General features: G+C 47.8%; 1 protein-coding gene across 1 annotated transcript in view; it reads right to left on the reverse strand.

Annotated features, from left to right (window-relative positions):
- Positions 1-27,239, reverse strand: part of ZC3H3 (zinc finger CCCH-type containing 3) — a 143,628-nt gene that overhangs the window by 8,371 nt on the left and 108,018 nt on the right. The window contains exons 6-10 of the mRNA XM_033068885.1: positions 20,982-21,063; positions 19,286-19,441; positions 17,515-17,584; positions 12,641-12,772; positions 1,171-1,349 (exon numbers count right to left, since the gene is read on the reverse strand). Coding sequence (XP_032924776.1) covers positions 1,171-1,349; positions 12,641-12,772; positions 17,515-17,584; positions 19,286-19,441; positions 20,982-21,063 — 619 coding nt within the window. The remainder of the gene's footprint in view (positions 1-1,170; positions 1,350-12,640; positions 12,773-17,514; positions 17,585-19,285; positions 19,442-20,981; positions 21,064-27,239) is intronic.

A 27,239-nucleotide genomic window follows, 5' to 3' on the forward strand; every position in this document is an offset into this window, starting at 1 on the left:
GACGGTGCCAATAAAGGAAAAAAAAACCCTCTGGAACAGCTTCCAAGCTGGGGTGTGCTCCCTTCCCAGCGGAGGACGCCAGGAGCCTCCCAGCAAGCCAGGCCTGCGCTCATTCCTCCTTCCCTAAAAAGAGCAAGGAGCTATTTTACACCTCGTTCACACCGGGAACGTGAGCTGGGTGTCATTCCAAGGCTCTTCTGTCACCCGGGATAAGTTCGGAGAACCCACGGAGCTGCTCGTCCCCCTCTGCTACCTTACAAGGCAGGGCCAGGATGAGGCCCAGGCCCAGACCACGGAGGATTCCAGGAGCATGGACCAGCCTGGCAAAGCTCCCAGGTCCCTCCCTTTCCATCCCACCTTCACTCCCACCTCCTGCTGCAAAACACCACGGAGAAGCCAAGCACCCAAATTGATCCTTCTTCTTCCCATTGAGCAGGACTTGGAGATTTTGGCTTTTAAAGCCAAATTTCCATTTGGCTTTAGTTTTAATTCCATTGGGATATCGTTGTCCTGCATGCAGGACTTGGGAGTGAGGGCAGAGGATGTGCCAAGTTAAGGAAAATCCATCTCCCTGTGAGGATAAGGATCAACACATCCATCACCAGCCTGTGGCTCCATCCCAGCACCCAAAAACATCAGGGAGAGCTCAGAGAGCTTCCAAGGATTAACCAAGGGCCCAGCCTGGCACCAAACTTTTCCAAAGCCTCTTATCTCCATGTCCATCCCCATTTCTGATTCTCCAGCCCTTCCATGCCATGGAGAGGGCTCAGCTCTGCTTTCCAAGATGGGTGTTAAGGAAGAGGGATAATGTTTTCCAGTTTCCCATGGAATTATGGAGAACCTGGACCCACTCTTAGCAGTGGAATCTCCATCAGGGCTCCTCCATCTCCAAGAGGAAGGTCTACAAAAGCCTCAAAGACACCTGGAGGTGCTAAAGCCCTCGATGGCACATTCCTAAGGGTGAATCCACTCTTTCCTCTCCATCAGCTTTTCCACAAGCATGGACACTGCCCATCCCAGAGTAGCTCCATCAGGAAACACCACAGTGACCCATCTCAACAGCATCTTAAAATAAACCAGGATATAGATGGAAGATGCCTGAAAAAAGGAAAAGTCTCAAGCAGATTGGGAAGACAACTGTTAAATGAAGCAAAATGAGCTCTTTCCTACCTGCCTGACACCTCCTGGATCCGTCTCCACTTGCAAGGGGGGTTGTTGTGGTCTCCACCACCTCCAACCTGCTGTGGGTGACGTCTCTTCTGGGGGTGCAGGAGTTTGCACTGGGCACCCTTGGGGCAGACGCCTTTCTTGGCAAAATCAGGACAAACCAGCGTGTGCTTCTTCTTGCACTGCCAAGGAAAGAAGGAGCAGGGTTGGAAAAGGTAGGGGAAACCCAGTGGGAGCACAGGAATCCACAGCTGAGCTCCTTCAGGTGGCACCAACACCTTGCTAAAGGGAGAGAGAGGGATGTGTTGGCGTTTCCTTTCCTGCATCAAAATAATATTCCAAGAAAAAATGCTACTAAAAATAATATTCCAGTCTGGTGCATGCCACACTCGCCCACAGTTTTTCAAGTGCTTGATTTTATGGATTCAACCACCAAAGCCTTAACAGCAGTGATTTACCCCTGGAAAAGTCCCAAGGAGGTTGTTTGGGCTGGAGAAGCTGGTTTTGGAGATGACACAGGTTTTGTTGATGGCCATAGAATGGGGCTGTTAAAACAACAGCAATGAGATGTTCATCCCTAATAATGCTCCTGCACTTCCAGCTCCACATTTTGGCAGCTCCCAGCAGCCACCAGTGGTTCCAGTGGGCATGAGGTGTCATCAGTGTCCCAGAGCTTCCCCACAAGGCTTTCTGCTGGGAAATGGCACTTTCTGGCAGTGAGAAAGGCAGGAAGAGATGCAGGCAGGGAAGAGGAGATGCCTTCAGCTGGGATTTCTATCTGAGTGCTTGGGAATGAAGGTGGGAGGAAGGAAAAAGAACAGCTTCTCCTTAATCTCTGTTCTCAGCAATCCAGAGATCTCAACCCAGCATATCCCAAGGGATGAAAGGTGGGAGCAGGTCCTGGACCCCTCCTAGTTCCATGTGGACCCATTCCCACCCAGGATGTTCCATCCCACCCAGCTTGGCTTTTGCATCACATCGTGACATCCATGGAGAAACTCAACTCAACACAACGAAAAATTCCCAACTCCAACATCCATTCCCTTCTCCACGAGAAATGTGGGTCCTTCCACACTCGGATGCCCATGCATCCCATTCCTCCATGCTCCAGACACTCAAATTACAGGGAAAACAAGACAAATCCATGGGGAGAGAAACACAGGGAGGGTTTCAGCACCACCATTCTGGTCTGTTTATAAAAATCCATCCTGACGACGAGGCGGGATGGAGGTCAGCTCCTGCCCTTTTAATGCCACTTTACTCTGGGGACACAGGAGCAGCTCCCAGTGCTGACCTTTGGGATTAAGCGGGATCCCTGCCGAGCTCTGTCCCTGAAAAGCAGAAGGATTCAGCAGCTCCATGGCCTGGGGCTGAGCGCTGAAGTCGGCAGTGGAGCGAGGAGCTCGTGTGCTGGAGGTTGGGGAGCAGCAGGAGGGCTGGGATCCCCATGGACACAGGGATATGGGCTCGATGGGGGGGACAGCTCAGTGATAGTGCTGCTTTTCCACAAAAAAATCCATTTAAAACCCCCATTCCTATGATTTTTTCCACCTCATATTTCAAGGAGCTGGAATGGGAAGTAAACTATACACCCAACAGACAACCTGGAGTAGAGTCAGGTCTGAACAGTGCCTGGTTTTGCCATTATTCCCAAATCCTGTATTTTATGGAATCATGGAATGCTTTGGGTTGGAAAGGACCTAGAAATCATCTTGTTCCAACCTCCTGCCATGCACAGGGACACCTTCCACTATCCCAGGTTGCTCCCTCCAACTTGGACTTCAACACTTCCACAGATGCAGTAGCTACAGTTTCTCTGGGAATTCCATTCCAGCACCTCACCACCTTCACAGGGAAGAATTTCTTCCCAAAATCCCATCTAACCCTGCACTCTGGCAGTGGGAAGCCATTCCTCCTTCTCCTGTCACTCCATTCCTTGTCCCAAGTCCCTCTCCAGCTGTCCTGGAGCCCCTTCAGACACTGGGAGAGCCTCTAAGGTCTCCCTGAACCATTCTTGTCTCTAGGCTGGACATTCCCAGTTCTCCCAGCCTGGTTCCACAGGATATTTTCTTCATTTTCTCACTTTATCTGCAGACAGGATACATCCTGGACCAAAGAGAAACACTTGGAAAAGGCAGCAACCGGACAGGAATTCAAACACAGGAATTTCTCCCAAAATATTAACGAGAAGAAAAGCAAATCCCTCAACCTGATAACTTCTTTTAAAATAAATGAGACAAAATGAGGGAAGAGAAAAAAATAAAGGAACAGCCCATTAGGGATTTGAATACTGGGATGAATGCATGGGCAGAGATTCCAAGCCCACCTGGAAAGGACAATCCCAATGGAGCATGAGATTGTGGGGATGAGCCTGCTCTGACCATCCCCAGTTCCTGGAATCACAGAATATCCTGAGTTGAAAGGGACTCCCAAGGACCATCAAGTCCAAATTCTGGCTCTGCTCGGGATGACCCCTGAAAAGGATGTGAAATCCTCATCTGTAAAGGGGTTTCCAGGACAAAATGGACTTGGAAATGGGAAGAGAAAACAGAGCCCTGACCTCAAAAAGCCACATGGATGCCTCACTGCTACATCAAGGAATTATGCTGTTTTGGGGAAAGGCCAAGAAATGTGGCTGTTCCTTCCCAGTGGGGCATGAATTATGGGATGGGACAGCGCTGTGATCCTGGCTGGGCACCAGGATCAGGATGTGCCACCTCCCCAGTTCTTTATCCAGCCCCAACCTCCAAGTGAATCCTTGGAGCAGCCCATGTTTATTGGCTCCATGGTAAAAAGATACTTAATAAAGAAAACAAACCATGTGCAACTAATCCCGGGGCCGTGTCCCTAGCTCGGGTTTCTAATGGTTTTTCCACACTGCTCCCAGCACTCCAGCCCTTCTTCCATCCTCCTTGTCCCACAGCTGGGATGGTGAGGCTGGAATCACCTCCAGAGGCTGGAAAAGCCCCTCCTGTTTATTTACAGTAGCTCTCCTGCTCCTGCCAGATCCAACATGCTGGGGCTGGGTTTCCATAGGGAATTTTGCCGGGCTGTGGGGTGGTGCTGGTGGCCATCTGATCCCTGCCACCTGTTGGGGTGGCTAATTATACCCCCCGGGACCCCCGCCAGACCACAGGTTGGGCCATAAAAAGGGAAAAAAAAAAGTCTGGTCCCTTCCACCAGAGAGATGAGAAAACCCCAGAGAATCCCTAAAAAGCCACAGGGAGAAATGTCACCCCATTCCTGCACCACACCCATGGGTATGTCCCAATCCCAGTCTCCCCGCTGTGGGGTTCCCCCCAAAGCCTGCCCAGCAACGGTGCCTGGGGTTGGGATGGTGCCCAGCTGGCAGAACCCGTGTCCAGGACTCCTCCCTGGCTGCCAAGGCAGCTTTGGGTGAAATTCCAGGTGCTGTCAAGGATCCACAAGGCCTTAAATGGTCCAACGGGGCCCGACGTGCTCCAGGAGTGAGACAGGGATGAGGAGGTTTGCAGGGTCCAGCCTTCTTTAGCAAGGAGCTGGCAAAGGAGGAGGCAGCAACTGGTGGAAAGTCCTGGCTCAGTCTTGGGAATGATGTTAATGAACATTTTCCACGAACAAGCTTGGCAGGAGGGGATGGAGGGTGGGAGGAAAGTGAAGCTGGGTCACTGGGCCAACCAACAACCACCCAGTGACCTTATGGGGTGGGGAGGAGAGATCCCACCCAGCCTGGCACTCCTGGCTCCTGGGCAGCAGTTTGGCCAGGTTGAACTTCTCAAGTATCTCCAGGCTTAATCTCACCCCCTGCTCCTTTCCCAGCGCTGGGGGACAGCAGGTGACAAGGGCTGGACTTTGATGATCCTTGTGGGTCCCTTCCAACTCAGAATATTCTGTGATTTTATGAAGATATGACAAAGTGCAGGAGCATCTTCCCATCTCCTTGGCATCCATGTCCATCTCTCTATCCATCATGACAGAGACAAATCCCACCAACCAGACTTTCAGGGGTTAGGGGAGCATTAAAATCCCCAAAACTCAACTGCCTCAACTCCAGTGTTTTCTACTTTTTAAAGCCCTCTTGAGCATCCATGCAGCTTTTGCCAAAGTTATTCCAGGTACCCCCATGGCCAAGCAGTGGGATTAGTGGACTGAATGGATGTCAGACTGTTTTAATGTCCTTCTAAGTGGCTGTTGGGAAGTGATGGCTGGAGGTGTTGGAGTTGTTTTGACGCCGCTCCGAAGTGACAGCCAGTAAATGGCTTTTTTCCGATGGCTTTTTTTATAATTGGGTGCAGATGGAAACAGCCTTAAAAAAAATAAATTAAAAAGAAATTCTGGCTCCTTGTCATTAAAACCTGGAGGACAATACATCCGAACATCATCCAGACTGGAATAATGATGGAGAAATTTAACCCATGTGGTTATCTGCAGGAATTTGCTCCAAAAGAGGTTTCTGCCCTCAAAACAGTTCTCTATCAAAAGGCCTGCAGCAAAGTGGTGACTCCTGATGGTCATCTCCAAGTGATCAGAGGGATTTGGGATCTAAAAGCTCTCTAGGATCCACTGCAAATCTATAAACCTTCTCCTTTGGTATTTCCAGGAAATAAAACAACATTTGAGCTAAATTCCCTCTGGAGCTGCAGCAAGACCAGGATGGTGTTTTTGAAAATCACTGGAAAAATCATATTTAAGAGGCAGCAAAGCAGCTGGGAGGGAATTCCTGCTTATGGCAGGGGGTTGGAATTGGATGATCTTTAAGGTCTCTTCTAACCCAAACCAGTCTGTGATCCCAGGATTCTGTGGAACAATGGCACCATGCACTTGGTGTCATCTCCAAACTTGCCAAGGCGGCACCCAATCCCATTACACACTTAATGAAGGCATTCATTAGCACTGGTTTAGCACCCCCTGTCACTGGTTTCCACTGGATATTGAGGCTGTAACTTTCTGGACATCCAGAAGGTGAATTTTGAACCTGGCATTCGTCCTTTTGTGGCAATGCCTGTGGAATTCAACCATCCCCTGCCCTGCTTTGAGGAACCCCAGTTTCCATCAGGGACCTCCATGATCCCATTGATCCCAAAAGAGCCACTTTCACAAGGGCTACTCACCAGTGATAATTCCCACCCCCAAATCATCACTGCTGGGTGTGGAGTGAGGCAGACACCCATGGACATTCCCACCAGCATCATCTCCATCAGGGATGATGGGGCTCCACCACATTCCTGGTTCCAGGTGGCTCAGGGAAGGAGCTCAATGGGATCCTGGGGTGCATTAGGAAGAGCAAGTTGAGGGAGGTGATGCTCCCCCTCTCCTCAGCACAGATGGGGCACATCTGGAGTGCTCTGCCCAGTGCTGGGGACATGGAGCTTCTGGAGCAAATCCAGAGGAGGACAACAAAGATGAGGAAGGGACTGGAGCATTTCTGAGAAGGAAAGGCTGAGGGAGCTGGGGCTGTTCAGCCTCAAGAGGAGACACAGCTGAGAGGAGACCCCATCCCTGTCTGTCCCTGTCTGCAGGGAGGGCTCACAGAGGGACCAGGCTCTGCTCTGGGGGGCCCAGCAATGGCACAGGAGGAACAGGCAGGAACTGATCCCAGGAAGTTCCACCTGAACATGAGGCAGAACTTCTTTCTGAACAGAGACCAGAGAGGGTGTGAAGTCTCCTTCACTGGAGATATTCCAGAACCCTCTGGACACAATCCTGTGTCAGGTGCTCTGGGATGACCCTGCTGGAACAGGGAGCTTGGACCAGATGCTCCACTGTGGTCCCTTCCAAACTAACCCACTCTGTGATCCTGGGAATCACCCACTGCTCACAGGATGTGGGGATTTTCCAACAGAGAACAGATCAGATGAAAGGGAGATTCCAGACAAGAAGCAAAGAACCAATCTGCGGGGTTTTGTGATCATCTCTGCAGAAGTTCAGGTTGAAATTAGGAACTCTCTGCCTCATCACTACATTCCTACTTTAGAGCTGTGATTCTGTGCTGCTCTTCTCCCAAACTTCCCAATTTTCACATTTTGTGCCCCACCTCCTTTTACAAAGATATTGAAGTGTAAGAAAGAGAAAAAATCTTAGCCTGGGATTTATCTTGGTGCTGTTATCAACAATCCCAGGCTATTAAGCAGTTCCAGTTCATCCTGATAAGCCCCATCTTTAAGGTAAGGATCAGAATTCCATTGGAGATGCTACAGTTAAATTAAAGGAGCAATAAGAATCCTCATTATCCCATTACAAACTATGAGATAGAACTGGAAACCCACAAGATTTCCATAGAGATACACAGATAGGATTGGCCATGGAAAACATCCTGATTGGTTTTAAACCTCTCCTGAAGGCTACAAAGTGCTTCCAGTGGGAAGATCCCATCATCATAACCGGGAATTATTATTTATTACCAGCAGCATTCACTACCCAGAAGATGTGGACAAGGTCTCAACACTCCCAGCAAACCAATGGGATGAACCTGGAGAGATTTCAGCTGGCTCAAATCCATCCTGGACACTACTAATGACCTTAAAAATAGCCCCATTACCCATCCTACACATTCTTTATTTTAAATAAAAATTTCACATACTCATCAGTTTGAAGATTTCTGCTACACATTATGGGGGAAAAAAAAATCCCAAATCAAGTTCTCAGAAAACATCTGTCAACCAAAGCCAAAATTAAGAATAAACAAAATGAAGTTGCTTTTGTAGTTGATTTTCATACAGCTGCAGTGGACTATAAAAGAGCTATCAAAGGCAGAGCTCTCCATCAGCTATTTCCAAATTATTACAGATTCAGGGAATCATTTAGGTTCGAAAATACCATTCCCCCAGCACTGCCAAGGCCACCACTAATCATGTCCACAAGTGCCACATCCACAAAGGTGTTAAATCCCTCCAGGAATAAATATCCCACAACTTGCTGGCTCAGCCTGTGCCAGGGCTGGACAACTCTTTGTCCAAGAGTTCCTCAAGGAAAAGCCAAGTTGTTTGGGAGTCAACCTGGGATCAAAGGAGGGAAAAATAAGACTCAAAAACACCAAGATCTGATGGCTGTGAGGAAAGAAAAATGCTGGTTGAACCAGAAAAACCAGCTGAGATCAAAAAGCATGAAGAGTGTGGAACTTCACCTTTCCACGATAAAAGATTAAGGAAAACAAGGATCCCAGCCTGTTGCTCTCCATCATTGGACAATTAAGAGAAAACCCCATAGACATTTAATATTTACTGTTGTAACACAGCTCATGTGGCTTTTTCTAAAGAAATGTGTTAAATTGAATGTATCAGACACACAAAATACATTTCTGGTGGGAAACTGTTGAACTTCCACCAGCAAAGGTAAAAATAACTAACCAAACACACAAAAAGCTACACAAGGACAAGGTTTCAGCTGAGGAAAAATCCCCCACATTTGGATTTCCTACAGCAAAACCAAGCAGCTGCCACTACAAAAAAACCCAAGCTCCACCTGGGGGAGGAAAATTATTCTTCCCAAGGAAGCAAGCACTTCCTCAGGCAGTGCTGCCCTGTCCCATCTTTTTTACATGGATAAAGTGGAAATTAGAGCTGGGTGAAAGATGTTGGCCTGATAAAAAGATGGATTTTAGGAATAAGATGAGCTGGGATGAGCAGTCCCAGCACAGCTCAACCCTCCTGCCATGGTAGGTGCCCATGTCAAGCTTCACCATCACAAGGCTGGTTGTGCCAGTGGGGATTCCAGAGGGATGGGAACAGATTCTCCTCTTATCCATGATTTATTCCAGTACATCTCCCTGTGCCTTTCCAGGGAAGCCTTGTTGTTTAATCTCACTGTGTCTTACTGTTTAACAGCTCCCAGGAGGGAACAATTTACCCACAGGCTCCAAGGCAGCCGATGGAAACAAACCGGAGAGAGGGATTTAATGTGGCTCTGGTGCTAATGGGCACAGAGGGGGGGAAGATTATTTAATTATTTAATTATTATTTAATTTTCCAGATGCAGCAACGGAATTGTTGAGTGGTTTGAGTTGGAATGGACTTTAATGATCTCATTCCAAATCCCTTTGCCATGGGCAGGGACACCTTCCACTATCCCAGGTTGCTCCAAGCCCCATCCAACCTGGCCTTGGACACTTCCAGGGATGGGGTAGCCACAGCTGCTCTGGGCAACCTCTGCCAGAGCCTCATCACCCTCACAGGAAAGAATTTCTTCCCAATATCCCATCTACATCTTCCCTCCTTCATCTTTTGTGCCTGGAATGAAAATCCCAAGGCAGGTGCTCCTTGGGATCATCTATGGATGAGCTCCCAGCTCCAGGCTCTCGGTCACACAGAGATGGTTTGCCCTCCAATTTGGTTTGGGTTGGAAAGGTCTCATCCTGTTCCAACCCTCTGCCATGGGCAGGGACACCTTCCACTATCCCAGGTTGCTCCAAGCCTTGTCCAGCCTGGCCTTGGACACTTCCAGGGATGGGGCATCCACAATGTCTCCATCCAGTGTCTCCCCCTGCTTGTCCCCTGCTCTGGGGTGACATCACCACAGACACTTCACTCACTGGTGCTGCCTCACCCCTCACACCCACCAGGCCTAATCCCATCCTCTCCTGGAGAATTCCTCCTCCAAGCCCTGCACAAGGCCCCATATGGGAGCAGGGATGTGGAAACACAGGAGCTCTGACTGTAGAGCAGCTCATGAAAACACCTCCAGAAAACCCTGGGAAGAACCTGCAAGAGGCCCCATTTCTCCCTCTCTTCCCACTTCCCTCTTGGGGCTTCCTCCAGCACAGATGGCCAGCTCAGAGGGACCTCCCAGCATAACCAGGTCAGGGGGCCAGGGAAGGGCAGGGAACTCCAGGAAAATCAGGACAGAGATCTCCATGGTGGGAATCACTCCGTGGCTTTAAGGGACACATTGTGTTGTGTTTAGGGATGATCCTTTTAGGAAGCACAAATGATGCAGGAACTTCCCAGCCCATGACCCAGGAACCTGTAGGAATGCTGGAAATCAAGGTCCTAGCTCTGCTACCAGCTCCCTTGTGGAAACAGAATCCCAGAATTATTTAGATTGGAAAAGCTCTCAAAACCATTAGGTCCAACTTTAGACAAATCAATATTGGGGGTGACATTCCCTTTACAAAGGATGTGATCATGGTATTGTACAGGAGCTGTCCCCTGTCCCAAAAGGTGGATTTAGACCCTTCTACAGTCCATATTGCTGAAAAAGGAGTTGGGAATGCAAAATTAAAACTTTCTCACTTAATTCTAAACTCCTGGTGAAGCCAGAGCAGGTCAGTCCTGGCATTATTTGTATGAATAGTAGCAGGAATTACACATGGAATGGGTCAAAAGTGGATCACCTTGTCCTGAGAATCCTGCAACACATCCTGGGAAGTGCTTAAGAGACAACATTGCCAATGACACATCATAAATTATGGATAATAATGGACATTTTTGATGGAGGTCTGCTAAAAACCAGGAATTGTGTTTGTCTGGGAGAGCACAAAGAGGAAAACACGCCTGGGAGAAGAGCCCAGTGTGCCAAATATCAGCATAAAACAACCTAAATTCCTAATCATGGATGATCCCCATCAGAGTTTATCCAGGCAGGATGCCCCACTGGAGTCTCACACCTTTACATTCCGTGCTCTTTGTGCTTCAAACCAACATTGCCCGGACAGGGAAAGGCAGAACGAGGGAAGATTTACTCCCATCCTAAATAATTCACAAGAAAAGGGACTGCGCATCTTTAACAAGCCATCGTTTTATGAAGCAAGGTTAACATTTTTCCTTGATTCAGTGGAATATTATAAACTCTCCGGGGTCCATTTGAGGACTTTCTACTTGGAGCAAAGGCACGGACTCAGCACTTTTTATATTATTTAGAGAATAAAATTAACCCTTAATGGCCCAAGCTGGAATTTCTCCTCCCCAGTTAAATATGGCCCGCTCAGCAATTTCTCCCCATATATAATTACAGGCTGCTATCCATCATCTGGAGGAGAATGCTTTCCCGACATTCCAAAAGTGACGCCGTAAGCACTTTTCCTAATAGAATAAATATTCTAAATATCTCTTTTATATTTTCATTTAAATTGGAATATTTTAAAAATAATTGTCAGGACCCTGCCTGCGTGGTTGGCGCTGCGCTGGAGGGAGGTGGCAGGATGCCTGTGTTTTCCTTCTCAGGGAATGTTTATCCTGCATCAAGTCCCCCTCCACGAGCTGCCACAAAAAGTAATTAGGTCCAGACTAATTTATTAGAGCTTCCCTCTGCTGCTGATGATGTCCTGCTTTCCTTAAAACTCTCACTTTTGGCTTTTTTCCCTGGTTTTTTGCTCTTTAGTGGTTTCTCCTCGGGAAAACACCAGACAGGGTTTAGTGAGACTTGACAGTGCTGGGTTCAAAGCTAGGCTCAATGATCTTGGAGGTCTTTTCCAGCCTAATCCTATCCTAGGATTCCATTTGATGTTGTGTTTGGATTCTGGGACAGGCTGGGGGGATCTGAGCACCCACAGCTTCTCTTGATGGGTTGTACCTCTGCAAATGAGTGCTGCCAGGATGGAGAAAAGGAGGAGAAGATCCCTCTGGGGCACCCACAACTCCTCTGGACAACCTGTGCCAAGGCCTCATCACCTTCACAGGGAAGAACTTCTTCCCAATATCCCATCTATCCCTGTCCTCTGGCAGTGGGAACCATTCCCCCTTGTCCTGGCACTCCAGGTCCTTGTCCAAAGTCCCTCTCCAGCTCTTCTGGAGCCCCTTTAGAAATAAACAGTTCAAGATCTCCTCAGAGCCTTCCCTTTTCCAGGCTGCACATTCCCAGCTCTCCCAGCCTGGCTCCAGAGCAGAGTGGTTCCAGCCCTTGGATCATCTCTGTGGCCTCCTCTGGACTCACTCCAGCAGCTCCACATCTCTCCTCTTCTGCTGGACCCAGAGCTGGAGGCAGCTCTGCAGGTGGGGGGTCTCACCTGAGTGGGGCAGAGGGGCAGAATTCCCCCTTTCCCACTGGTCACAATTGTCCAAGGATGAGCAGAAATTCCATAATCCATAACCCAGTTGGAAAATGGCAAAGAAGAGTCAGGATTCCCAAGCGAACACCAGGATGGCCAACCCTCTCCCTCAGCCACAGAAAGGTGAGATCCTTAGCTCAAGTCACAGAGCCAGTGTGGAAAATAAGCATTAATGCTTATGGGTAAAACAGGGAATCCTAAATATTTTCCTACATTTCTCATCTGTTTCAGTGAGGGGTTTTCAAGGCAGGTGCTTCCAGCTCAGACACTGATAACACCAACACCCCATGGAGGCTCTTACCAGAGAAGCACCTGGTTAAAGGTGTTGATGACCTCAAACCTTTGATTTCTTTCCCTTTTTCCCCAACCAAACCACTTTGGAAAAAGCACAGGACTGTTCTTCATCACATCCAGGTGCTGAGCAGCTTCCAGCTCTTCCCTGTGGTGCCACAGCTGGTGCAGGACGCTGCTCGTGGCTTTGGCCCACAGCAGCTGGGATAAATCCCTCTTTACCTTTTCTCCCATGGGACAATATCCTTTGAGGAAATCCTGGCACACTTCTGCCTTCCTGGACACGTAGACATGGCTGTAGGGGCAATTGCTGTTGCTGCAGATCCCCTTTAAGTAGTAGGAACACACCGGCATCTGCAAGAGGAGGAGAAATCCATCAGCATTCCCTAACCCATGACTCAGAATCACTGCAACCCCCAGACCTGAAATAAAAGTGTGACAAATGTGAAATAAATAGAAATCTTTTGCCAGATTGGTATCCCAGAGGTGTTTTTAGCTCTTCCATTGGTCTCCTGCAAGGCAGTTCCCTGGTATTACGTGTTCTCAGTGTTTGGATACACAGGGAGCAAAGGTGCTTCCCTCAGCATCCTCAGGATGCTGCAGGGAGAGTGAAAAGCTGGAAACTGCCACCAGGAAGGAAATTCCCTTTGGACAGCGAAGGGAAGGGGATGGGGAAATGTCATAAATTCTGGGAACACCTTTCTCAAGGGATGATGCAGCGATGGAGATGGGAACAGCAGCACAAGGATCACACCCAGCCCAGCTGCAACATCCCACAGGGAATTCTGGCCATCACAAAGGCCAAAACAGCATCCTGGGGATGCTTCCCATTTGCCTCTTCCATAGATAGGGAAGTAGCTGGAAAGGGGGTTGGTAAAAGCTCCAAAACATGGTTCCTAGAAAGGGGGGAAAAAAGCACTTCCACAAGAATTTTGGGGAGGCTGCATAATTGCAAGGCATTATCCTGGAATTCCCCAGGGGTGTGATGCCTGTCCCTAGGTGCTGGAGGGATGCTCCAGGAGGGAGTGAAAGGAGGAGGAGAGCCCAGGCTCCTGCCATGAGCACTGAGAAGGAGAGCAGCGGGATGCACGGAGCAGATCCCTGATCCCGTGCTCCCGAGCTTCCGCAGCGCGACAGCCGACGGGGAAAACCGACGGAGCAAGGATTCTCCTCATCGTCCTCAAAGCACAAACTTCACCTTCTGCCAGCTGTTATCATTAAAAACAAATTACCAGCCTGCTGCCATATTTCAGCATCCTTAACTCACCGGCTACCGCCGGCAGCTTCGCGCTTCCCGCCCCGACCAGGCAGCTGCCGCCAGGGATGCGCTTCCCAAAGGTCCGGCTCCTCCTGCTCCTACATCCCAAATTTCCTCACTGCTCAGTGTGGTATTGATCCTCCTACCTTCCACCAACAGCATCCTGGTCCCACCAGTTCAAGCATCCCCAAGTAATATTTACAATCCTGCAATAACCACGGTTGGGGCTATCCGGAAAAATCCCTTATCCCTGAAGGGCACATTAAGGGTTGAACTAAATTGCCTCGCTGGAGGCTGAGAGGAAAGAAAACAAAGGGTGCTTTAAAAGAGGAGAGTTTATTTTTAATTGTCTTTTAACTGCAGACATTAACATAAAGGACAGGGCTCTGGGGCGATCTTTGGCAGTGCTGGTGGTGTGACCGTAAACGATTCCCTTAATGTAGTTTTTGATATAGAGCCCAAATTAGCTCTAATAAAAAGGGATAATAAAGGCAGCTCTCTGACAAAAATAAACTCCTCCTCGCTGTCAAGCCCGAGCCATTATCAAGAGGAAGCAGCGCTCTCATTTCAATTAACCTTGTTTGCACCCCAGCACGTCCACACAAATAACAATAACATTAATTCAAGGCACTGGGGCGCTGCGGCCGCCTTCGACAGCTTTGACTCTCTACAAGCTCTGGAGGCAGCAGCTAAATGAACCCGAAACTCCACGTGAGCCTCCAAATTGCTCACAACTGAGTTTTGAAGCTCTATTAGGGAGAAAAATGCTGATTCTTTCCGAGTTCCTCAAGGGGAAAAGCTGTTGGAACAGCAGTGGGCGGCTTCGTCGAGTCCTGGCCTCTCGCAACCTGAGCTTCCTTCAGATTTCCTGGTTTCTCCCCATTGCTGGGATGTGTCAGTGGCTCTGATCCATTGTGGAAAAATTCCCTGTGTGTCATTTCACTGGGTGCTTCTCACCAAATGCCCTGCAAATTTTGTGGAGCAAAATTCTTTGAAATGTGTGGCCCTGGTAGAGGTTGCCCAGTGAAGCTGTGGTTGCCCCATCCCTGGAAGTGCCCAAGGCCAGGTTGGATGGGATTAGAGCACCCTGGGATAGCGAAAAGTGTCCTTGCCCATGGTAGAACAAGAAGAGCTTTCCTTCTTCCCCAGGCTCTTTCTTCCATCACCAGAGGGTGTTGGAAACCACTGGAGTTTGGATCTGCAAAGCCCCATGACAATCTGGAGCCATCCTCCATCCTGGAGACCATTCCCTGCTTGGAGCAAGGGGTTTGCTGCTCTAGGGTGGGGAAAAGCTCCCTGTTGCTGTGACAGCTGAATCCATGCAGTTTTCCATAGAAAAGAGTGATTTTTTCCCCATAGAAAATAGTGATTATTCCCATTTTTCAGTGGGGAAACTGAGGTATGGGAGTGCACAAAGGGTGAGAAACAGTTTTGTCTTGAAACCAAGAGCCAAGCCCCATGAGCCTTTGATCCTTCACCTCCCATCCCAGTAAAATCTCACCAAGGTGAGATACATAACAACCTGAACTTTCTCTGATGAGGAGATTTTGGGGTGTCCCTCTCCAACAACCACAAAGTGAAATCGATGGGACCAATGAAATCAGGAATCCCCAAACCACCACATCATCCCACAGGGAAAAAAACCATGGATTTTATTAAAACCTCAACTCAAACAGCCAAAAACCAACCATGCAAATCCTTCTCCTGAGGAAAAGGTGGGATTTACTCCACAAACTCCACAAGCAGGAGGAAAACTGCTTTCTTCCTCTGCTGAGTGCCTTCACCTGCTTTTCCCAGCCCCGACAAATGAGGGAAAATTCACCTTTGCCAAGAATCACCCAGGTTAACGGGGAGCTCTGGGAGCTGGAAAGCAAAGTTGCCTCTCGCTGTGGGAAGCAGTATTCCCGTGGTAATAAATCACCCTGGAACAAGTTTGAACTCCATGGAGGAGGTTGTTTCTCTTCCAGCCCTTGCTGATGACAAGGTGGCAAACAGGGAGACCTTTGAACCACCCTCAGGGTGGTTAATCCTGTGAAAAATAATTCCCCTTCCCAACAGAGCATGGCAGGAAAAACGTGCTCCAAAAGCTTTCAGAGCTGGTACTGCCTGCTTTGATTTTGGTTTGTTAATTAATGATTTATCTTGAGTTTAGGTGATGCTTCCTTAGCTCAGGATAAAGGTGAGATGGGCTGAGGTCACTGCATCCCATGGGATCCCATCCCAGGGATTCTGTCCCCAAAGTATTATTGGCAAACAGCTCCTTGACATGGTTATTCCTTTTTAATTCAGCTTTATTACCACGATATCACTGTTACTGTTCTCAAACGGGTGAGGTGCTGCTAAAGGTTGAGTTTTCCATCATTCTCCATTTATTCACCCAAAACAGAGCCCAGAAGCCAAATCTGGAGGTCCTCCTTGAGGGACCTGGAGGGGAAACTGAGGCCACATCTCCACCAGGAATTTAAACATGCCAAGGAATATTGCTGGGTAGAGAGACCACAAATCCACATCCAACCATCACATTCTTTGGTGGATAAACCACCAACTGCAACAGCTCCTTGGGCATGTCCAGCTCCCAAGTTTCATCTAGGTTTTTTGCCCTGGGACGAAAAAAGACTTCACCACCTTCTAAAATTCCATTTAATTTGGAGTTTATGGTTGTGGGGATGAATTTCAATCCTTCACCTCAGAGGTGCAGGCAGAGGGTTGCACATCATTTACTTGGATGACAAGAAATAGTTGGCCTCATTAATCACAATAATTTTGGATAAACCAACAGCCAATCCCAATGCAAAGCTTCCTTCATTCTTGGCTTTTTTATTTCTGAAATCTGATGTGATTACAGGATGAAAAACAAAAAAAACTCCAAACTGTCCTTTTTTCCATCTATCAATCCTCATCCCCATTCGTGCTCTGACATGCCACGAGCCAGGGAATGCAGCTGTCCCTGTCCCTGTTTTATGCACTTGTGATTAAGTGACTCTGAAGAGAAATCCATGTAAAAAACATCTGGTGCTCCGTGTCTCATTCGGAGCCACTTCCCGGATAACTTATGAGCTCCCCACAGACAAGGAACGTGCCTCAGGCACCTCAGCTTCCCTGCTGGAGTCTCCAAAGCCACATCCAAGTGGAGATCCCAGCCACTAAACACAGGCTGAAGTGCTAAATCATCACTGATAAACCCAAAATAAAAACCCTGGATTATTTTTCCACCTTGTGTAATAAAACCACAAATCTCAAAATACATCAAGAAGGTGGAAAACAATGAACTCCAAAGTTGTTATGCCACAGTTTCAACCTGATTTTGCTGCTTGGTGTTTTAGAATTAATTTTTATTAATTTATACCCCCAAGTCATGTCTGTTGAAACAGCCTCTGACCCAGCACAGAGGGATTTACAGGGAAATGTGATCTTATGGAAGTAGGGAAGAATTAGACACAACTAAATGGACTTGATGATCTTGGAGGTCTTTTTTAGACCTCTAACTCCTCACAGGTCTTTTCTAAACCTCAACCATAGGGTGGTGAGGCCCTGGTACAGTTGCCCAGAGAAGCTGTGGATGCCCCATCCCTGGAAAAATTCAAGCTCAGGTTGGATGGGGCTTGGAGCATCCTGAGATAGTGGAAGGTGTCCCTGCCGATGGCACAGGGGTTGGAATGAGATGATCCTGAAGGTCCCATCCATCCCAAACCATTCCATGGTTCTCTCACAATTCAGGAGCCCAAACAGTTCAGCAAGGAAACTCCAAATTCAGCTGGAAGCACCCAGTGAAGAAGAACCTTCCTACAACCACCCCTTTGCACACAGAGCCACATTCCCACTGGGAAGTCACACAGACCTTGTCCTTGGACACCTTGTGGGAAAATGGACAGGTCCCATCCGTCTTCTTGCACGTGCCACGGAGAAACCTGGAGATAAAGAGGGTTGGACATGAGGTGGATCACAAAATGCATGGTTTTACACAAAACCACACCATTGCTGCCAAGCTCTTCCATAAATCCATTTCACACCCTCAATTAGTACAGATCCCCCTTGCTGGAAGAGTAGCTGATGATTCCTGATAGATTGTATTCTTTCATCACATTTGGCTGCTCATTAGTAGGTAGAGCAAGGCAAATCCCAAAATTCAGACATGATGCTCCCAGAAGGAGAAAGGTCCTTCCCAGAGCTCTGATTACTCCAAGCTGCTGAGAAAAGTTGTGGATTCCCCATCGCTGGACGTGTCCAAGGCCAGGCTGGACAAGGTTTGGAGCAACCTGGGATAGTGGAAGTTATCCCTGCCCATGGCAGGGGGTGGATTGGATTATCCTGAAGGTCCTTTCCAATCCAAACCATTCCAGGACTCCATGATCCCATTCTCTGAGATGCTGGATGAAGCTCCAGGTGGGAGTGGCCACTGACCAGGAGGAGCAAAGACAGGCCCAGAACAGGAACCAAGATCCCAAAGCAAATGAGGATGTTAAGAGTTTTCCTAGGAGTGGCCACTGTGAGAGCAGATTAACAAAATTTATAAATGATAAGGGAAAGCTAAAGAATGGAATTGGAGATAAAGGAACCAGGATAAGGAGACACAAAACTGGGAGAAATCAGTGCTGTCCTCCAATGATGCATGGAAATGAGACAGGATAGAGACCCAAAAGACTTCAAGCAGCCCATTCCTAAAGTAGGCAAAGAGTTATGGGATTTGCTATGGGAGAATGAGTGAGAAGGAGTAAATTCAGTTAAAAAAACAATAAATCACCTTCCCCTCCTCTATCGTCTCCCATCGAGCTTTGAGCAACTTCCAAGTGATTCCAGCACAGCAGCAATTTTATGGAGAAATTACTCCAGGAGTTCATCAGTGGAGTTGGCTTTTCTGCACTTTTTAAATGACTCATAATAGAGTTTAATCAACTCTTGGGCAGGTCTAATGAGCTGCCAACATGGATCAGTTCTCCTGGAATAAATCACCGAGTCTCGGAGCTGCATGACATCACAGGCTGAGGGATTTAAACCTATTGGACTGATCCAAATGGATCTGAGGAATGCTCCTGAAGGAATAACCTGGAGTGTGGTCAGAGCAGAGGTTCAGGTCACCCAGCCCACAAAAGAAGGCTCCAAGGGGATCTTAGAGTCCCTTCCAGTGCCTAAACAGGCTCTAAGAAAGCTAAAGAGGGACTTGGGACAAGAGATGGAGTGACAGGGCAAGGGGAATGGCTTCCCACTGCCAGAGGGATAGACAGGATATTAGGAAGATACTTCTCCCTGTGAGGCTGGTGAGGCCCTGGAATGGAATTTCCAGAGAAGCTGTGGCTGCCTCATCCCTGAAAATGTACCAGGCCAGGCTGGACAGGGTTTGGAGCAACCTGGGATAGTGGAAGGTGTCCCTGCCCATGGCAGGGGTTTGGAATTCAGTATTTGATGTCCCTTCCAACCAAAACAATTCTATTATTCTCCGACCCCTTCTCCTCCTTCCAACCCAATAGTGCAGAACCCACACCTGGCCCACAACTCCCATCCTTGTTGTCCTACATCTCTGTTATGGATTTGTTTCCCTTAGGAATATCCCTCAAGGAAGCACCAAAGCCACCCAATGTCCCAGTTGACCAGGGTTCTGTGTCCATCCCTACCTGGTGCAGACAGCCACTTTCTCCGGATCGTGGATGTAGGGGCATCTATCACCCCGGTTGCACCTCCCAAAGCGGTTGTAGTACATACAATATTCCTTCTTTTTCTTCTTCTGCTTGGCTTGACGGATGATGGCCAAGCTCCTCTGCACAGCACGGCTGAAGGAGAAAGAGGGACAAGGTCAGGGAAAAACCTCCAGCTCCAAAACATGGATGACATGGAGAAGACACCTCCACAACACCTGAAACCACGGAGGACCCCATCTTTGCAGAGTGAAGTTTGTCATCTTTAGGAAGTTCATGCTCTTAAGGCCTTAGGTATTTTCAATTTTTGGCTGATTCATTAAAAATCTTGAAGATAACACTGAAGTCACCAGTGAGATCCCCTCCCACCCCCATAACTGATTTTCTCCTCAGATTTTATGAGTGTGGAGAGGGTTTCCCATACTTCTGGGGAACATGGTGAGGAAGGAAATATCTTTTCCTTGTGCAGCACAGGATGCCAAGGCTGAATGACTTGGGGGGCTTTTCAGCACATGTCCCACCAGCAGGGTCTGATGCTATTCATGGCCTTCAAACCTGCTCATGAACCTCAAAGAACGAGGACCTACATGATGGCCACAGGAACAGAAAGAACCACAAAGAGCAGAAAAGCTCCTTTTTAATTGCCTGGTCCCACTAGAAGCTACTTAAGGAGCTAAGAAGTTGCTTAGCACATTTTCCATGAGCTTCCAGGTGGAGAGGGAATTATCCAGCAGCTCTTGGGATGTGTGGGACCAGGTGGAAGAGGGGAGGTGTTGAGATCTGGGTGAACACAAACCATGGAGGGCACATCAGATCTCTCAGAGCAGATAGTTCGGTGGTAGGGCACAGTCAGCCCTGGTGTGCTGATTATGCAGTGCATTATCTGTGACAAATACAGGTTCAAGGAACTTATTCTCAGAGAAAAGGCACATTTTAATCTCTGTAATGGTTGGTTGTCTGCTCCTGGATTAAAAGGAGGTGCAAGGCCAAGTGTAAGGATGTGTGGTGGGTAATCCTGAGCACAAATCCAGGCTGGGTGGAGAATGGATTGAGAGCAGCCCTGAGGAAAAGGACTCAGGGGAGTTGGTGGATGAGAAGCTCCACATGATCCAGCCATGGGAGCCCAGAATGTACTGGGCAGGGGGCAGCAGGAGAGGGGAAATTTCTGCCCCACTCAGGTGAGGCCACACCTGCAGAACTGCCTCCAGCTCTGGGGTCCAATGTGAGAAGGATGTGGAGCAGATCCAGAGGCAGCCATGGAGCTGCTCCAAAGGGCTGGAGCCCCTCTGCTCTGGAGCCAGGCTGGGAGAGCTGGAAATGCCCAGCTGGGAGGAGGGAAGAATCCAGGGAGACCTTGGAGTCCCTTCCAGTGCCTAAAAGGGCTCTAGGAGAACTGGAGAGGGACTTTGGACCAGGGATGGAATGCCAGGAATAGGGGGAATGGTTTCCCCACTGTCAGACAGCAGGGGTAGATGGGATATCGGGAAGAAATTCTTCTCTGGGAGGGTGGGGAGGCTCTGGTTTAGCTTACAACCACCTCGAGGTAGAAGCTGCGGAAAAGCAGCAGCCAGAGCTTCACCAAATCATCCTCCAGCTCAACAGCTGCTCCTGACTCACTCCTGAGCATAATTCCAAAGAATGGAGCACATCATTCCTGCTTCCCACGAGTACAGACCTGGCGACGTATCGGCATGTTGAGGATCTGCTCATGCTGGGTGTAAAGACTCCAGGACTGGGTGTGGAGTGCAATCTCAATGCTGGAGAGAGAAAAGAACATGGATCATGGCTTGGAAATGAGAAATTTTGCAGGAATTCACACAGTCCTCAGTATCTTAGGTCCACAAAAATCATCAGGGGGATAAAGACCCTTTGCTGTCAGGGAAAACTGGGAGATCTGGGGCTGTTCAGCCTGGAAAAGAAAAGGCTACAGGGAGAACTTGTAACCCTCCCAGTACTTGAAAGGGCTCCAAGAGAGTTGGAAGGAACTTTGGACAAGGGTTGGAGTGCCAGGAATAGGGGGAATGGCTTCCCACTGCCAGAGGGCAGGGAGGGATGGGATATTGGGAAGAAATTCTTCCCCGCGAAGGTGGGGAAGCCCTGCCACAAATTGCTCAGAGAAACCATAGAAATGTCCAAGGCCAGACTGGACAGGGCTTGGAGTAACCTGGGATACTGGAAGGTGTCCCTGCCCATTGCAGAGGGGTAGAACTGGATCATTTTCAAGTTCTCTCCCAACTCAAGCCATTCCATGATTCCATGACCTTATTTAACCCAAAGCACGGAGCTCCCAGAGAACAAATGGACAAAGATGCCCTTTAGGGACTTCCCACTACTGGAGGTGCTCCTTGCCAGCCCCAAACACGGCAGGAATTTTTTCTCTTAGCATCCAAACATGCCAAAACACTCCTCTAAGCAAATCCCACGCTTCCAACATCAATCCAAGAAATTTCCACGCTTGGCTTGGCCACTCCCTGCAGCTGGACAGGGAAGCCCAGCACTGCTCCCATCCATGCACGCATGGAATTAAATCATCCTTGACTGGTGCAGGGAAGAATGAACGGGAAAGCAAGGCTGGATTTCAGTTTTCCAGGTGGGATGAGAGCAGCTCAGTCACTCACCTGCCAGCCCGGGCGTGTTGGGAAGTTGAGCGAGTGGAATTTGATTGCGCGGCGCCGCGAGCTGTCACTCGGCTGCCGGCGTCGGCACAGCCCCATCTGTTCCCTCTGCACATCAAATTCCATCAACAGGGCATTTGAGTCACCTCTGAGATGTTTTTTTTCCCTATTATTTTAAATTCCTTCTCATCCCAAGCTGTAGGAACATCTTTTTTAATGCAACAATAATCATTTGTCAATGCTCCAAAGACGCCGCTGAAGGGTCTCCGTTAAGAGCAAGTTTGACTTCCCAAATGAAGTGGGGAGAAAGCCTCAAATTAAAATCTATTAGGATAGGGCTGGAGCATCCTCAGCCCTCTGGAATTCTGTATAATATTCCTTAAAGCTACATCAGGAATCAGCTCCTGAGGGCAGCAGATAATCTCTCTAAACATTTAATATTTGGGGATAAAAGCAGATACACAAGATGAACAAGTTTGGAATCACAGAATCATGGAATGCTCAGGGCTGGAAACGCCCTTAAAGGTCATCTTGGCCAGAAAGGAGGAATCACTAAAGAGATAACTTGAGGATAAATAAAGGGGCCAACAGATTCCTAACAGTGGGTTGGAATTTTCATGTAGCAAAAATACAACAATTGAATGATTTTTTGGGCTTTCTTTTCTCCCAGTTTTCATCTTCCAGCAAGAAGTCATGCAATAACAAGACATGCACCTCTCATTCCAGGAAGACAGTTTAACCATCAAAGAGCTGGTCCCATCCATGACAAAATCCACGTGAGATCCATCCAGGTCTGGCAAAGCTGACAAAGAAATCCCCCATGCACATTTGCTCACTCCCTAATTACTCATTCCATGTGCAAATGTTCCCCAAAGTATTAAAAACCACCCAAATATTTCTCCAGGAGGAGCCAAACTAAGAAAGCTCTGTAATTAAACATTTCACCATCCATTGGGATTTATGGAGAAAACTCAGCCTCTGTCATGAGGGTATTTTTGGAAGCTCTTGCATTGTGGAAAAAAAAGTTTAAATAAAAGTAAAAGCTTTGTGTACATCCAAATAACAAGAAAGGTGTGCAGAAGAGGGGGTTGGATGTTCCCAACTTTTCAGGAGGTCCAAGGAGCATAAATTTGGATTTTTAGGGTGGTTGTCAGCTTAGAATTCCCAACTGGCCACTACAAGAAATCTGCATTAATAAATAAATACTCCTGGCATTGGAGGGTGCATTATTGAAATTGGGGTGAAATTGGGACATCAAAAGACACTGGAAAATGGGATGAGGATTAAATTTCAGCATCAGGAGTCTGGGTTAAATTAAACAAAAAGCTGAAATGTTGCCCCCAGGGCTCAACTTTGGGAGTCTTGTTTGGTCCAGACAAAACACCCAGCCCCAGATCTGTCCCTTTTTTCTCCTCAATCACTTCCCACCTGGGGAGAACATCAGGACACAGCGGTGCTGTGAGAGGAGAGCGACTCCCACATCCCTGGCACTGCCAAAGTCGCTCACTATGGAAATTTAAAGAGGTGCCACAGCAAATTCCTCCCATGTGCATGCTCCAAGGCAGTGAGAACAGAATAGAGAGGGGAAAAAAAGCAGAAAAATAAGAAAAGCTGCCACAGAGAGCATCAAGAACTGCACACTGAGGGCTTTTGAAGGGATTACACCCAGCACAGCGGTGTCAGCCAGGATATTTTCCACCCTGTGGAAGGGACAGGTGGATTTCTCTCCCCCTTTCCCGATGATTCAGTCTCTTGGAAGAGCATCATCCGTAAGGAAACCCACAGCCCGTGCAAACGGGGCTGTTTCTCTCAATGCATCATCCCAGCCCGACGCTGGCAGCTCCGGTGGCTCGCGGTGAGGAGTGATTGTTGTTCCCAATCCAGCCGGGAGACTCCGCGCGTCCCTCCGGAGGGAGCGGGAGCTGTCATGTTCATTAAATGCATGATTACAGCTATGATTAATAGCAGGGGCTACAGCCTAACTCCTTCTTTTTTTTTTTTCCCCCTGCTCCTAGGAAGGAATCCACAGCCAAGCAGTCCCGCGGTGTTTTCCGCAGCGTTTGGCTCGACGTTTGGAATTCCGGCTTTTGATGGAAAAGGCACAATTTATCCTTGTCAAACAAAAAAATGTTTAAAACAAGCGGGTGGGATGCTGCACTCCTGCACCAACATCTGTAAATTAATTAGGACCTTTTCATATCCTTAATTCTAAAACTCAGCTCAAGTGGATCCAGGTCTATCTCCAGCATCCTGGGTGGTTTTTTTTCCATAAAACCAAAACACAGCTGGAGGCTCAAGGTCCTTCTCCTCCAGGGAAAGGTTGGCAAAGATTTCCCTTGGCAACCCAGGAATTGCACTCAGGAGCAAGAGTCAGTGCTTTCCAGCATTCCCACATGGATATCAGGATGCCCCCATCCAGTCCAACGCTCCTGCTCAGCTCCCCATCACCCAAGGGATGCAACAAACACACCCCAAAAACAACATTCCAAATATTCCTTAGAGTTAAAAACTGCTGCAAATATCACAGTTAATTATCACCTGCTTATTATTTAGGATGGACTTTATTACTCCAAAGCACAGTTCTAGGATCAGGACCTCATCTCATGGAAAGGTCTGTTGGAGCATCTTATCCAATAATTTCCTTTTTTTTAAATGGTGGAAAAGCTGTGGAAAAGTGATTTAGCAAAAAAAAAAAGGGAAAAATCTAGAAAAGGGAGAAAAATCCAGACCTGGGGTGAGCCAGGACCAAGGGATGATGGGCGAGAGCACTGTAAGAATGATGAGTATTGAGTATCAAGCCCATTGCTTTCCATCTACTTCCACAATCCCAAACCAAGGATAATTCATGGAAATCTTCCCCATGGAGAGAAACAATCAGTAAAATACTGAAACAGGTAGAAAAAATTGAAGAGATTCAGAGCAGGGCCAAGGGATGGCGAGAGGGTGAGAACATTTGTTGGAATGATGAGTGTTGGGTATCAAGCCCGTTGCTCCCCATCTACTTCCACCATCCCAAGTCAAGGATAATTTATGGAAATCTTACACACAGAGGGAACCACCAGGGTTTGCCCAAGCAATGGCAGGCAGGTGATCAGCTCCACTGGCCAGTGCTCCAACTTGAGGATGACCACAACAGGGTCATCCCATCTTCTTGTTATTTTTCACTCACCAATCCCACAGTCTTGGAATTGTTCAGTCCCTTATCCATTTAGAACTCAGTCATTTGGTTCACTGAGTTCAATCCCTTGGGTTTCATATTCCTCAATCTCTTAACCCTTTTGAGTTCAGTCTTTTAGCTCATTGAGTTCCATCCCTTGGGTTTGGGATTCCTCAATCCCTGACCCCTTTCGAGCTCAATCCCATGGCTCCTTCAATCTCAGTGCCTTGACTTTGGGATTACTCAACTCCTTATACACTTTGAGATCAATCCTTGTCCCCCTTCAAGCTCAATCCCTTTGTTTTGGGGTTCCTCAATTCCTTGTCCCCTTCACTTTCAATTCCATGGTTTTGGGATTGCTCAATCCTTTTATCCCTCAGGTCTCAGTATCACCACACAACCTCTCCTCAGCCTGTTCCCACATGACCTGGAAAAAACTTCCTTAAACCACGCTGGCTCCTTTAAATGTTCCCATTATCATCCCACCTCTCCCACCGCAGCCTCCTTCGGAAAGAGCCGAGCGATTCATTTTCCAAGTCTCTCCTTGGCTTTATTGCTGAACCGAAAGTTTTGAGGCTGCACTCGGGGAAATTTATTTCTTTAATTATTATTCATTTAAGTGAGTTCCGTGGATTCTGAGGATCAGCACTCGCAGCTGCTGGGGGTCATTTATTTCCCTCACTGGACAGCACAAGTCCTCATTCCAGAGAAGTCAACAGAAAAAGAAGGGATGAGCTGCTGCTAAACAAGCTGAGATTTTTCCCATTTTCCTCCTTGACTGTCCCCACATCCCATGAATGTCCCAGAGTCAGGTGGTCATAAGGGTTTTATTAACAAAGCAGCTTCAGGTAATGAATCATCTTCAATTAATGAAGCAGTGGGTTGGATGTTGTGTGAGCAGATGTGGGCCAGGAGCAGGATCTGGTCCCTGAAATTCCAGACTTGAGGAATTGAGCTCATAAAGCAAAAGGGATTGAGCAATCCCAAAGAGAAAGCATTGAGATTGAAGGGGCCAAAGGATTGAGTTCCAGAGGGATAAAAAGATTGAACAATCCCAAAACCAAGGCATTGAGGTTGAAGAGGTCAAAGGGATTGAACAATCCCAAAACCAAGGGATAGAGCTCAAAAGGGGCCAAGGGATTGAGCTCAAAGAGGTTGAGGGATTGAACAATCCCAAAATCAAGGAAAAAATTGGGATTGAACCATCCTGAAACCAAAACAAGGGACCAAAAGATCCCACAATCCCAAAGACAAAATACTGAGACTGAGGTGGCCACAGACCTGATCTGAAAAAGGGTAAGGGATTGAAGAATCCCAAAAACAAGGGTTTGAGTTTGAAAGGGGTGAGAGATTGACTCATCAATCCCCAAAAATACATGGGAATGCAGTCCAAAGGGATAAGAAATTCAGTCATCCCCAAAAGCAGGGATTGAGCTAAAAAGGGGTAAGAGAAGGAGGAATCCCAAAAATAAGGGATAGAGTTTAAAAAAACTGAGGGACTGAGCTCAAAGACACAGAAAATTCCACAAACAAGGGATTGAAATTGCAGGGGCCAAGGGACCATCCCAAAGACAAGAAAGGCATTGAGATGAAGGTGCAAAGGAATTGAGCTGAAAAGGGGTAAAGGATTGAAGAATCCCAAAGCCATGGGATTGAGATTGAATGGACTGAGATTAAAAGGATTCCCCAATCCCAAAGAAAAAGCCTTGAGATTGAAGGGGCCATGAAACTGAGTTCAAAAGGGGCCAAGGGATTGAGCAACCCCAGAGAGAAAAAACCTTCCTCTGAAAAGAGGAAAGAATTGAGGAAAACCAAAGACAAAGGACTGAATAAAAAAGGGGCCATGGGATTGAGATCAAAAGGGACCAAGGGATCCCACAATCCTAAAGAAAAAGCACTGAGACTGAGGGAGCCAGGGAACTGAGGTCAGAAGAGGTAAGGGATTGAGCAATCCCAAAACCAAGGGAATTACTTCCAAATGGGCCAAGGGATTTAATTCAAGATGGGTAAGGGACAGAGCAATCCCAAACCCAAGAGATTGAGATTGAAGTCTGAGGGATTAAGCAATCCAAAACAAGGGACTGATCCTGAAAAAGCGAAGGAATTGAGCTCCAAAAGACACAAGAGACTGAGCAATCCCAAACTCAAGGAATTCAACTCA

Source organism: Catharus ustulatus, chromosome 1, assembly GCF_009819885.2.
Source record: "Catharus ustulatus isolate bCatUst1 chromosome 1, bCatUst1.pri.v2, whole genome shotgun sequence".
NCBI classification, from domain to species: Eukaryota; Metazoa; Chordata; class Aves; order Passeriformes; family Turdidae; genus Catharus; species Catharus ustulatus.